The 13,958-nt window shown below is 43.4% G+C and overlaps 1 protein-coding gene across 3 annotated transcripts in view; it reads right to left on the bottom strand.

The window, feature by feature from the left end:
• The window catches only part of PCGF5 (polycomb group ring finger 5), a 64,951-nt gene that overhangs the window by 19,851 nt on the left and 31,142 nt on the right, over positions 1 to 13,958 (bottom strand). For all 3 annotated transcript variants that reach the window (XM_077822466.1, XM_077822467.1, XM_077822468.1), the window contains one exon: positions 5,234 to 5,382. In XM_077822466.1, coding sequence (XP_077678592.1) covers positions 5,234 to 5,382 — 149 coding nt within the window. The remainder of the gene's footprint in view (positions 1 to 5,233; positions 5,383 to 13,958) is intronic.

The raw sequence follows: 13,958 nt of genomic DNA, 5'->3' as shown, positions 1-13,958 counted from the left end.
AAATTTATTTTAGGGAAATATTTGGCTTAGTTAAAAATAATATGACAGTACTTGTATTTAAAGATACATTCTGATAATTTTTTGTTCAATATTTTCATTAATGATCTGGAGGATGGTGTGGATTGCACCCTCAGCAAGTTTGCAGATGACACTAAACTGGGAAGAGTGGTAGATACACTGGAGGTTAGGGATAGGATACAGAGGGACCTAGACAAATTAGAGGATTGGGCCAAAAGAAATCTGATGAGGTTCAACAAGGACAAGTGCAGAGTCCTGAACCTAGGAAGGAAGAATCCCATGCACTGCTACAGACTAGGGACTGAGTGGCTAGGCAGCAGTTCTGCAGAAAAGGACCTAGGGGTTACGGTGGATGAGAAGCTGGATATGAGTTAACAGTGTGCCCTTGTTACCAAGAAGGCTAATGGCATTTTGGGCTGTGTAAGTAGGAGCACTGCCAGCAGATCGAAGAATGTGATCATTCCCCTCTATTCAGGATTGGTGAGGCCTCATCTGGAATACTGTGTCCAGTTTTGGGCCCCACTCTAAAAGAAGGATGTGAAAAAATTTGAAAGAGTCCAGCGGAGGGCAACAAAAATGATTAGGGGGCTGGAGCACATTACTTATGAGGATAGGCTGAGGGAACTGGGATTATTTAGTCTGCAGAAGAGAAGAATGAGGGGGGATTTGATAGCTGCTTTCAACTACCTGAAAGGGGGTTCCAAAGAGGATGGATCTAGACTATTCTCAGTGGTACCAGATGATAGAACAAGGAGTAATGGTCTCAAGTTGCAGTGGGGGGAGGTTTAGGTTGGATATTAGAAAAACTTTTTCACTAGGAGGGTGGTGAAGCACTGGAATGGGTTACCTAGGGAGGTGGTGGAATCTCCTTCCTTAGAGGTTTTTAAGGTCAGGCTCGACAAAGCCCTGGCTGGGATGATTTAGTTGGGGATTAGGTCCTGCTTTGAGTAGGGGGTTGGACTAGATGACCTCCTGACTTCCCTTCCAACCCTGATATTCTATGATTCTATGAAGTTCCTGCAAGTTTTATTCCTGTGACAGATTCATTGTTCTTTGTGCAAAAGGCTCCATGCCAGTGAAAAAGTAATGGACAATGGACATCCTTGCCTAGACCCTCTGTGTAATTCAAACAGTGTTGATTTAACCCCAGTAACTTGCACAGCTACTTTTGGACTGGTGTAAAAAGCAATTATCTATTTAAGGAACTGGGGGTCCGCATCCATAAGGGGCAGGACTTGAAATAGAAAGTTCCACTCTATTCTACCAAAGGGTTTCTCTACAAGAAGCAATATCAAAAGAAATAAATCTTTACTCGATTCAGCATTTTGGATGATTCCAAGTACTTTCTGAATATTGTCTGACATTTGTCTCTAATTAATCAAGTTTGATCTGGATTTATATAAGCTGAGAGCATGGAGTTTTGCAATTGGCTAGCTAGTATTTTTGCTAAAATATTTATGTCATGATTCAACAGTGCATAAAGTAAGATCTTTTCCTACTTTAGGGAGAATAACAGTAGCTTCTTTCATAGGTTGTGGAAGTTCTTCCTTTAACAGAAAAGGGCAAAAGGTACCTCTTAAGGGACCCACAAATACCTCCTTAAATATCTTGTAAAATTCAGTTGGAACACCATCAGGTCCTGGAGTTTTATCGCTGTTGATGCTTGCTATTGCCTCTAACATTTCTTCTTCTGTTATTTCTTTAACTTAAGTTGCTTAATCAATTTTATCTTTGGCAAGCCTGCTATTTACAGATATTTCTGAATAGCTTCAGAGCTTGGATAATCTGACATACTGAGGTTTTTATAATAAGCAGCAAAAATAGCACATATTTCATTAGGGTGTGTAATTATCTTTTGCTGATTGTTTTTACTTACTGGAATAACACGTTGCTGTTGAATCCCTTTAAGCTTTTGAGTCAAAAGATTATCATTTTTATTTCCTTTTCCATAAGACATCTGCTTTGGATACCTACAGGATTTTTCAGTGGCATCTGTCATCAACGTATTCAGTTTCCCCTTATATTAGTTAATCGTTGATGTTCTTCTTTTGAACCTATTTGTATGACTTTCTTGTAATCTTTTAATCTCCCATTCTAGTTCTGTTTTTTTTCTTGAGCTCTTTCTTTCTTCAATTGAGAGTTCTGCTTATTCAAATGGCCCCTAAATACAGTTTTACCTATCTCCCAGATAAGACCTCTTTTTATATTGTATAATATAAATATCAGATCATTGTATATCATTTATCTGAAAGTATTTAACAATATCCTCTTTAACTGCTGAAACCCGATCTTTGTCTTGGAGAAGCAAGCAGTTCATTTTCCCCAAAAAAGTCATCTTTAGGACCTATCCCACCTATCAAATACTACTTTCAGCGGTGCATGATCTGACCCTGTAATGGTGCCAATTTGTTCAGGTCCTGTCTGCGTCATTAAGGATTTAGACAGAAACAATACATCTAGCCTAGTATGGGTGTGAATAAAATGTATAGTCTCTTTCCCACGGGTGCAGTTCTCTCCTACAATCTGAGATTGCGTTATTAGCACAGAGAAATCAATGCTACACCTGTTTTCCCACCCCTCTTGACTTTTTTGTCAGATCTGTCCCCCTAAAGAATCAGTGTGAAACAGAAGTCTCCTCCAGGTATAATTTCTCCATCCTAAAGTCCTTCAGAATTTTAAAAATCTTAAAAAAAAGAATTTGCTTTTCACTGGGAGGCACTGAGCCAACTCTTATTAATAACCCAGCCATGGTGCCCTTCAACAAGCTAAACTGGTCTTTAATGTTAAAACATACATGTTCAGCAAATACATGCACATCTATTTTTTGCTTCAGCCAAAGTAAAGATCTGCCTAAACCAATTACCTTTCATGCCCATAAAGTTGCCCCTCCTGAGAATGAGGTTCTTGAAGTACAATAATCTAAGAGCATGTTTTTTAAATTTGGCCAGAACTTTTTCCCTTTTAATGCAATTATTTAGCCCTTTGACATTCAAAGATGTTATTTAAAAGGAAGAGCCATTGAGAATAACTATTTAAGCTTACTGAAAAACTTGAAATTATTGTGATTTTTTTAGCTGTTTGATGGCATGAATCTTTGTGTCCGATGTCTCTGGTTTCTAATTGTGTTGCATTCGTGATAGTTTGCCTGAATATGGCTTGATTTCTGTTTCTAAACTTCCCTAGCTATTTCCTATAACACTTCCCCTCTGCCTCCCCACTCCTGCCTTTCCCATAGTTTCAATCCAAAACCAAAATACCACCATAGCATGTAAATCACTCCCCAAACAAGTGTTTTGCTGAACTAAACCTCTGTACTCTCCCCATGAATACTTGGACTGCTTCTCTTGTAATTCAAAGATGGTACATTCTCCACCTATGGGACCTTGACCCTCACCCTCAGGGATTGATTATCACCTGCTAATTTGAATTACATTTGATCCTAAGGGCTCCTCCCCATTACCTCTCTATTGTCAATCTCCTCCATCCCTAGGATACCCCTACCCATTCCCTATTGAACCTTTATTTTCTAAAATGCAGCTATCACAATATTATGCTCATCTCACTTAAAGCAAACACCATACTATTTCCCTTCTAACATTAATACAGTTATTTCACAATTGTTCATTCTTGATGACTTCAGGAAGTCCCTTCTGTATAATCTTTAGCTGATTCCTCAGATATCTGAGTACTCCTGTTCAGGTTCACTTCTGCCACTGACATTACGTTATCAAGAGGATGTGTCTTTTCTTTTCCTAGTCTCCTTTTCTTGGGTTTCACCATCTGCCAGGATTTTTCCAGCATTTTATCCTTGATTTCTACCTCTGGAGTAGGTGTTCTGATTTTTTTTTCCCTTGGAGACTCCATCTTCTGAAAACCTGTGCTCTGCTTTACAGGAGGAATTAGTAGGTTCAGAAAGTTGATGGAGGCAGTTTACTTTGCTAACCCCTTACATCTCAGGCTTCAGGAAGCCATTTTTGTCCAGCCCCCTGCTGGTCCTCTATTGCATTGCTTTTAACTTTCTTTTAAGGGAATCAACAACATTGACGAAGCAAGTTCTTCCAATGTATCAGTATTTTGTACAGTTTTTAAAAAAATACAGAAATGAGGAAAATATAAAAGGGACATAGGCTAACAGGAAAGGGACACAGTCACATGATAGCTGAACAGATGGAACACTTCTTGAAACCTCTTTGGCTTATAAGAGTAAAAGACTAAAACCTTTTTCAAGTAATCCAGTGAAAACTCTCTAAGGCCCCAATGTTGAGATGTGATCTGTTATTGCAGACCCTAGCGCTTATGTGGTTAACACTTTTCATCCAACCTGCAAAACACAGAGACCTATCTTGGGAGAAAGAGACATTTCTTGCAACATGTGAGTTATCAAGCTGAGGGAGGGACATGGACACACACACAGTTCTGATGATCCTAGGTCAGAACAAAGACTTTTCTACTGAGTAAGAGTTTCAAATATTGAGCATGATTGTTTAAAATACACACCTACACAGTAAAACATTCTGTAGTATTTGACTAGGTGAGTACTTTGTATCTACCATTTTATGATTTTCTCTCTGCAGCAGTTTGACAATTTGACAGTAAAATCGGCAAGGATTCCTACATAGCTTACTCCCCCTAGAAAGAGTTCAGACATGAGAGAAAGAAAATACCCCTAAGTGCTGGAAGACTGGTAAGCAAGCCTCATCATCTCCATTTTTCAAATAGGGAAAGTGACTTGCCCAAGGTCACAGAACAAGTTAGTGTCAACACCAGGTTTATAGCTCAGAAGATTTGGCTCTCAGTTCCTCAGTACTCGAGCAATCCTTGGGTTAAAAATACTAAATACTTTTTTTGTGAAAGTGATGGGAAGATATTTGAGCCTGTTCATGTTAAGTGGACAAACCACAACAGAAGAAGATCTAAAATATTGTAATACCACAGTGTACATTTCTATTTGGTATTCCAGTTCTCATCCTGTTTTACCACAACATGTGCTAGTCCTATAGATTATTGAAAAGGTTAATCACAGATGAGTAATTTTATAGGCAGCGAATTGTGAAAATTGCAAGATTCTTTATAATGCTCCAACCAAGAGAGGATTTTGTTATGGCGACAATGGAGATGGTTATAGGTCATGAACACTGCAAAACTCTCTCCCACAGAAGTTTATCTTAAATTGTCAGGAAATAATAAGCAGCACAGATTCTTTCCAACAACTCACTTTTACTATGTTATCCCCTGACTGCCCATTGTTCCGTAAACAATCAAGGCAAATAGCAATCTGTGGGTCACTCCGATGATAATCTTTATCGTCTTGATTTTCATCACCCTCTTCATCTACTTTGGGCTTGTCAGCTTTTGAACTTTCATCTGTAAAACATAAAGATCAGATTATTCAGGTACCATACAATTAAAAGGAATGGTTTGCAATGTCTGGGAATGAATTAGTACACTCATGCATACACAGAGAGATATAGATATGAAATCAAAGATATATTTAAAGCTAAATTCTCCCAAATGCATTAAAATGCTTTGGTTCAATTATTTTAAATCTGGCATGTTCTTTAAAAATATGCTATTGGACTGAATTTCATTCAACACATTCTTTAAAAACAGCTCAATTTACAATCCTTGAAAATTGAAGTTTACTACTGAAATTTCAATTTTACATGCACATAAAGGATTGCTACTTTACAGATAGTGGTTAGGCAGGTGGTGAATAGTGATTATGGTAGTCTATTTTTGTGTGTTTACTTCCTGTAATTAATAAAGCTCACATCTCAGAATAAGTCAACCCCATTTAACTATGCAAAACTAACATGCATTAGCTGTGGGATAACTAACATGCATTAGCTATCCTGCAGTAAAGGATAGAGGCGACAAAGCACTGTATTTTTACCATGAAGTATACTAGGCAAGATCAGCCACAGGTGGAGGTACAGTATTGACTTTGCAGTAATATCTACAGGTGCCATGTCTCCACTAAGATTTTACAGCTAATATGTTAAATATACTGCTGTAAACCCCCCCTCCTTTTTTTTTTTTTTTTTGCAGTGAAGACATAGCCTCTGTAACTATGTGTTCTTATCAGTTACCTTTTATCCTCCTTCACCCATTCCCTCCATTTATTTGTTACACCCACTTGTTGCATCTTAATTTACACTGTAAACTTTTCAGGCCATGGAGTGTCTCCTACCATGTATGTTACAGTGTCCAGCACAATAGAGCCCAGTATCAGCGGAAGCTTCCTAAAAGTGGGGGGAAGTGTGGGGAGCCCCACTGGTGACCTGCCCTTGCTGCCAGCCCCTAGGCCCCGCCTCTGCACTGCTCCTTCTCCTCAAGCCCCTGCCCTCATGCTGCCCCTCACCCCCAAGGCCCCGTCCCCGCTCACTCTTCTCCGCCCCTTCCTCACCCCTCACTCGCCCTCATGGCTGGTAAAAAGTGCATAGCCCTCCCACTTTTAAAAGTGCGGGGGCCGTGGCCCCCTGACCCCCCCATTCTGGTGCCCCTGACAGAGTCCCAATCCTAACAGGCACCTCTGGGTGTTTTTGTAATACAAATAACACTAATCATACAGCAAATTAAAATGGTGTGTTTCTAACTGGCTTAGCTTTTAACAAGTTTGGAAGACAACATACAACACACCTATTATATACACCTAATAGTACAGGGGTGGGCAAACTTTTTGGCCTGAGGGCCACACTTGGTTTCCAAAATGGTATGGAGGGCCGGTTAGGGGAGGCTGTGTCTCCCCAAACAGCCAGGTGTGCTCCGGCCCCTGCCTCCTATCCGACCCCCCTGATTCTTACCCCTGACGGCTCCCCCAGGACTCCTGCCCTACCCAACCCCCACTGTTTCCTGTCTCCTGATGGCCCCCCCAGGACTCCTGCCCCATCCACTAACCCCTGCTCCCTGTCTCCTGACCACCCCCGGACTGCCACCCCGACTGCCCCCTGCTGCCCCATCCAACCCCCTCCTCATTCCTGACTGCCCCCCGGGACCCCGCCCCATCCAACCCCCCCCGTTCCCTGCCCTCTGACCCCCCCAACCCCTATTCACACCCCCGAACTCCCCTGCCCCCTAACCGCGCTGCCAGGAGCACCGGTGGCTGGCAGTGCTACAGCCGTGCCGCCCAGAGCACCAGGTCGGGCCGCAGCTCTGCACCTGCGCTGCCCAGCTGTCCAGAACGTGGCACAATGTGCTGAGGCTGCGGGGGAGGGGGAACAGGAGGGGAGGGGCCGGGGGCTAGCCTCCTGGGCCAGGAGCTCAGGGGCCGGGCAGGAGGGTCCCGCGGGCCGGATGTGGCCCGTGGGCCGTAGTTTGCCCACCTCTGTAATAGTGGCAATCTCAGAGTCTTTCTATTTTATTTAGGGGGTTACTAAATAAATGCTGTTCACTGCAGGTACAAAACACTAATTCAACATATCAAGACTAATAAAGTGCTGACATGAGTTACAGAAAAATGAGTAGCTGATAAAAATTGAGAAATAAGAATGAAACTAGGACAAAAGAACAGTTTAAACATTCTGATCTATCAGCTCCAATTCACATGCATGCAAAAACTGGTTTATGAGATAAACAAGCAACTTGAATGGATTACTTTTTGCCAATTCTGATACTCTGTTAAATCAGGTTCTATTATGTTTTTCTATTTCCACCTCAAACTACTCATACATGAATAAAAACAGTTAAAATGTGAAACCAGAGTCAAAACTGTATGGAAAACAATCTCTCATGCCTAAAGTAATTAATGAATAAATGCACACATTTTCAGACATAGTACCTTATTCACCTTGTCCACTTTTGTTACTCCAAATTTTTGGAAAGAAAAATATCTTAGACAAGCCAGAAACAAGACATCACTAATCACTGGCACGTTTTCTAGTTGAACAAACCACATTTTTATTTGTCCCTGCAGCTGCTTTTTACCATCTATAAACAGGATATACTGTATCAAACTACCAAGGAAAGTTCTGTGAAATTCCAGGAATTAAACCCCTTCCCTCGAACAGGCAAAGTACATATGACAAGCATTTGTCTGTGGAGAATTATCTGTGCTTCACGGCTTCTGCAGCAAATACAAAACCTTGCATAACTTTAATTTTCAGTAGTTACTAACGTTGAATAATAGAGGAAGCTTCAATTAAGGATCTGGGTTTCCTGTTAAGGCTTTTCCAATACCAGACACTAGGGAATTAGCTAACTTTCAATCAGATAAACAATCCAGGAACATGTGCAAGAGAAATATCTTTCAGGACGCCCGGACAGGAATTCAAACTCCCCTCCCAGGCCTTAAGAGCTCTATGCTATTTCCCAGAAAAGTCCTTGCAGCTATTTCAACTATGATCTTGTCTAGGCAACTGTCCAGGCATCTGGTACAAGCAACCTATTAAAGCGTGACTTGATGCGATTGAAAAAAAAAAAAATCTTTTTTAGACTTATAATACTGAATCAGTATCCAAGAAATTTCTTCAAGTCAAAAGAACCAAACCACACATGGCAGAAAAGTCCTTCACACATTACAGTATTAAGCTGCTGCCGGTACCACAAGGAAGCACTAGTGAAATTATTCAGTAAGAAATCCATACACTTAATTTCTTTTCAGAGCAGATTTCTAAGCACTTTCTGGGAGTCTAACTTATTCCAAATGCTTCTGTTATGTAAACATATCCTGTAATCTGAACTTAGAAGTGTCTTGCAGATCCAGAACCCCTCAGCCCAAGGTCACCTTTGCTCTAACAGAAAGACCCTATATCTGTGGCAGCATATTTTGGTAGTTTGAGACTTGCGGTGAACAGACCTCACTACTGATATTAATAAAATTATTATAACTTATTCTTAAAACATTAGGTCATAACAAACTTGCTTGTACCTTTACTGAATAGTAACATATAGTTACAAGCAGATTATAGCCAGGGTGCTTGGTGAGTATGACAAACATGTTTTTAGTTATTTATGTTAGGAGGTTTTCTAGCTAATCAAAGGAATTCCAGGAGGCTTCTGCTTCCTGTCACCTGAGGGACAAGTCCCCAAGTATCAAGGGAGATACTTAGGACGCCTAAGAGTATTTACAAAAACTTGGAAATGCTGCATTTTTAACTTTATCTTGCTTTAACCTTCTATGCCAATTCCTTTTATGCTATGTTTTGGAAAATGGATGCAAACTTGGTTGTTGTGATTCATACTTTGTATAGAATATTTAACTGGAGTTTTAATTGTAAAAATTGCAACTGTTAAACACAATTTGGTCAAAAGGACTTCAGAAAGAAGAAGTTACTCACCTTGTACAGTAACGATGGTTCTTCGAGATGTGTGTTCCTGTGGGTGCTCCACTCTAGGTATCGGTGTGTCCCTGCGCCGGAGATTTCTCGCAGCAGTACTTGGTCGGGGGAAGGGCACGCACAGGAGTCGTCTCGTGCAGCCGTTGGCACCTCCTGTAGCACACGCTCTCCCGACAGTCCCTCCGTTGATGAGAGCACTATAAGGCCAACGATAGAGTCTGAGACAAGGCCTCAGGTGATAGCGTAATGCTTTGCAAAAATGTGCTCCGATATCCAGGTTGCAGCTCTACAAATATCTATTAAGGGGACATTGTTCAAGAATGCAATCGATGTCACCATGGCTTGCGTTGAGTGGGAACTGATGCCCATGGGTATGTGGGCACGGGTGTGATGCAGGTGGTAGCAAGTCTGAATACAGGTAGAGACCCATTTGGAAAGTCTCAGAGTGAATACTGTAGAGCCCTTAGAGCGCTCTGCTATAGAGACGAATAGTCTTGGTGACTTGCGGAAAGGTTTAGTTCTGTCCAAGTAGAAGGCTACAGCCCGTCTGACATCTAGCATGTGCAATGTTGCTTCTCGAGAGTTGTTATGTGGCTTGGGATAGAAGGCAGGTAAAGTTATGGTTTGGTTAATATGAAAATTTGTAGCCACTTTGGGCAAGAATTTTGGGTGAGGACATAACAATTTTGTCTTTGGTAAATACAGTGTACGGTGGTTCAGCCATAAATGCTCCTATTTCATTGACACATCTGACACATCTGGCAGACATGATTGCCACTAGGAATGCAGCCTTCATTGACATATGAAGGAGTGAGCAGGTTGCTAGAGGTTTGAAGGGTGGTCTTGTGAGACATTTGAACACAAAAGACTGAGATCCCATGATGGTGCAGGTTGGCGTGCCTCTGGGTACATGTTCTGTATACCTGCTAGAAAGCGCCATTTAATTGGGTGAGCGAATATTGGAGCCCCTTCTATCTGTTTGTGGAGGGCCATAATGGCAGCGAGGTGTACTTTAATAGAGCTTATGGCTAACCCTGTTTCCTTAAGTTCTAGTAGGCAGTCTAGAATCATAGAGAGAGGCGCCTTGGTCACATCCAGCTGTTTTTGCTGACACCAAAGGGAGAATCTTTCCACTTATGGCGGTAAGTATTTCTAGTGGTGAGGGGACAGCTATTTAGTAATACCTGTTTTACTTTCTCCGAACAGAGGAGCCATGCTTTGAGATGAAGTTTCGCTGGGTCTGGATGGAGCGTCAGGCTCTTGTTCTGGGACAGGAAGGAGATCCATCCGGAAAGGCAGTGGTTGTGGGGCATAGACTGCTAGACGTGAGAGGTATGCAAACCAAGTCTGTCTGGGCTGTGTGGGGACAATGAGAATGATGTATGCTTTATCGAGTCGTATCTTCTGGATGACCCGTGGGATCAGTGGTATCAGCGGGAAGGCGTACATGAGTGATGCATTCCATGGGATGAGGAAGGCATCCCCTAACGATCCAGGTGCCAGGGCTGCCCTTGAGCAAAATAGTGGACATTTGTGATTTGTCACTGAGGCGAAAAGGTCAATTACTGAGTGACCCCATTTTTGGAATATTGTGTTGAGAACACTGTTGTGGATTTCCCACTCGTGTTCCTGTGAGAAGTGCCTGCTGAGGTTGTCGGCTGTAATGTTTTGGCACCCTGGTAGGTATGATGTTGTGATGTTTATATTGTTGCGGATGCAGAAGTTCCATAAATTCATGGCTTCTATGCACAGCGAGTGAGACCTGGCTCCTCCTTAGTGATTGATGTAAAACATGCATGCTACATTGTCGGTGAGAACAGAGATTGAGGTTTCTCGTATGAGAGGGAGGAAGCGTCAGCATGCATTGTGTACTGCATGGAGTTCCAGGAGATTGATATGTAGTCGGGTTTCTGTTGCAGACCACTTGCCTTGTACATTGTGGTGACCCAAGTGAGCGCCCCAACCTATCAGGGAGGAATCTGTTGTAATAGTCACTGATGGGTAGTCTTGTTGAAAGGGAATCCCAGAGCACACATTCCCTGGCTTCGTCCACCATTGTAGGGAGAGGATAACCCTGGGTGGTAGTGTCACACGTCTGTTGAGTGTTTGCTGGGTGCACAGACCGTGCTCAACCAGTGCTGCAGAGAGCGCATATGGAGTCTGGCATACTTTACTACGAAAGTCGTAGCTGCCATACATCCCAGAATCTGAAGGCATGTCCTCACTGAAGTTTGTGGGCTGACGGTCACCATGGAAATAAGATTGGTCAATGTAGTGAATCTGTGGTTTGGCAATATTGCCTTGGCTTGTATGGAGTCTACGTCGGCTCCAATAAACTCCAATTGCTCGGTTGGTTCCAGGGTGGATTTCTTTTCATTTATCTGTAGATAATGGTGGTGAAACAGGTCTATTGTGGTCTTCAGCATGCCTGCTGTTTTTTGTCGGTTGGCACCCTTGAGAAGACAATCGTCCAAATAGGGGGAGATGATGACTCCTTTGCATCGTAAATGTGCTGCTACTACCGTGAGCGTTTTTGAGAACATGCGGGGAGCAGGGGACAGTCCAAAGGGAAGGACCCTGTATTGGTAGTGATGGGTCCTACTGTGAACCTCAGGAACCGTCTGTGGGCAGGATGTATTGTAATATAGAAGTATGCATCTTGGAGGTCAAGGGCTGCAAACCAGTCCCCCCATCTAGCGCTGGGATTATTGGGGCCAGAGTGACCATTTTGAACCTGCGGTTGCATATGAACCTGTTGAGTTTTCGGAGATCTAAGATTGGTCTCCATCCCCCTCCTTTCTTCTCTGTCAGGAAATATTTGGAATAAAAAACCCCTCCCTCGGTACTGATGTGGTACTGGTTTTACAGCACCCAGCAGTAGGAGGTGCTCTACCTCCTGCTGCAGAAGGTGCTCGTGAGAGGGGTCCCTGAAGAGGGACGGGGAAGGGGGGACTGTAGGGGGGAGGGATAGCTGTGAAAGGAATGGTGTAGCCAGACTGCATGATCTCCAAAACCCATTGATCTGTCGTTATCGCAGCCCAGGCATGGTAAGCTGGGCATAGACGGTGATCAAAATTGTGGGATGGGGTATCTATTGGCACTAGAGGTGTGGGGAGGTCGTGCATACTCTTGACCATGACTTCAAAATTGTGGCTTAGATGTAAATGGACAGGTGGACGAGGCCTGGTTCTGTGGAGCTCGTCGTCTCTGGGCCCGTTGTTTGGGTCTGTTCTGAGTGAAGTATCTTGCTTGTTGACGGTTAAACAAGGCGTCTCGTGACCTCTAGTATGGTGTAAAGCGAGGGCGTTTGTCTGGCGGTGGGTGTATGTCTAGTGTATGCAGCATTGCTCGGGAGACCTTCATGGTATGGAGGATGTTGTCTGTTTGAGACAAGAATAGTTTATCCCTATCGAAGGGGAGGTCCTCCACTTCTATTTGTAGTTCTTTTGGAATTCCCAAAGCCTGCAACCATGATGTTCTTCTCATTACGACAGCTGTTGCGGTTGTTCGGGCAGCTGTGTCCGCTACATCCGTTGAGGCTTGCAGCACTGTGCGGGCTATTAACTGACCCTCATCGATAATGGTGTTGAGTTGAGGATGTTTATGCTATGTTTATGCTTTATCCTCCACAAGCTCTTGTATTTTACTGTAGTTAGAGTAGTTGTAATTTGCTAGTAGAGCAGAATAGTTGGCAACTCTACGCAGAAGGGTGGCTGACAAGTAAACTTTTCACCCAAAGAGGTCCAGTCTCTTTGTGTTCTTTATCTTGCAGCGAGGAGCAGAAATGAGGCTGTTTACTGCGCTGATTAGCAGCCTCTACTACCAGAGAACAGGCTTGAGGGTGTGAAAACAAAAATTCCATGCCTTTGGCTGGAACGAAGTATTTTCTGTCAGCCCTTTTGTTGGTGGGTGGTGCCGATGCCGCTGTTTGCCATATTACCTCTGCAGGCTCCATTATAGCCTCATCCATGGGGAGGGCAATCCTGGTCGATGATGCTGGTTGTAAGATTTTTAACAACTTCTGTTGTTTCTCCTGCACCTCATGCAAGGCAATTTCTTGGCTGTCTGCTACTCTTTTGAAGAGTTCTTGGAACCGTTTCAGGTCATCTGGTGTCGTAGGGGTAGACGGCGTCACTGCTTCATCTGGTGCAGAAGATGAGTGTGGGGCACGTGGTGAATCATCCAGGTCTGCCTGAGATAGTATCTCTTCCTCTTCTATCTCTGTCTCAGGGGGGTCAGAGGTTTCTCTGTGTGGTAATGATGGGTGTACCCTGGAACCTCTTGTTGCTGGGGAAGGGGGACCAGAATAGGGGCTCTGGTATGTGGGCCAAGGACCCCATTGTGGCCACTGCATGGGCTAAGGTGGTAATGGGTAAGGCAGTGCTGTGCATACCAGGGCTGTAAATGCTTGGAGGGATGAGGCTTAGGCTTCACAGCATTCCACGTAGGTCTCATTTGTGATGGGGATGAACGTTGAGAGGAGACGCCATTGTCCTGCACATCTCCTTCCTTGCCACTATGCATGGAGAGTGGTGCAGGAGATGAAGGATGGTACCGCACTATGTAGCTCGGGGAGTGTTCAGTGCCGAGCAGCGGTGACTGTGGTGCTGAAGAAACTGCTATGTCAGCAGGATGCAGGAGTTGTGCTGGTCCCGCCTTGGGGTT

This window comes from Eretmochelys imbricata, chromosome 7 (genome assembly GCF_965152235.1).
Source record: "Eretmochelys imbricata isolate rEreImb1 chromosome 7, rEreImb1.hap1, whole genome shotgun sequence".
Lineage (NCBI taxonomy): Eukaryota > Metazoa > Chordata > Testudines > Cheloniidae > Eretmochelys > Eretmochelys imbricata.
Note: the sequence above shows the minus strand (reverse complement) of the source record. Positions and strands in the feature narration are given on the sequence as shown.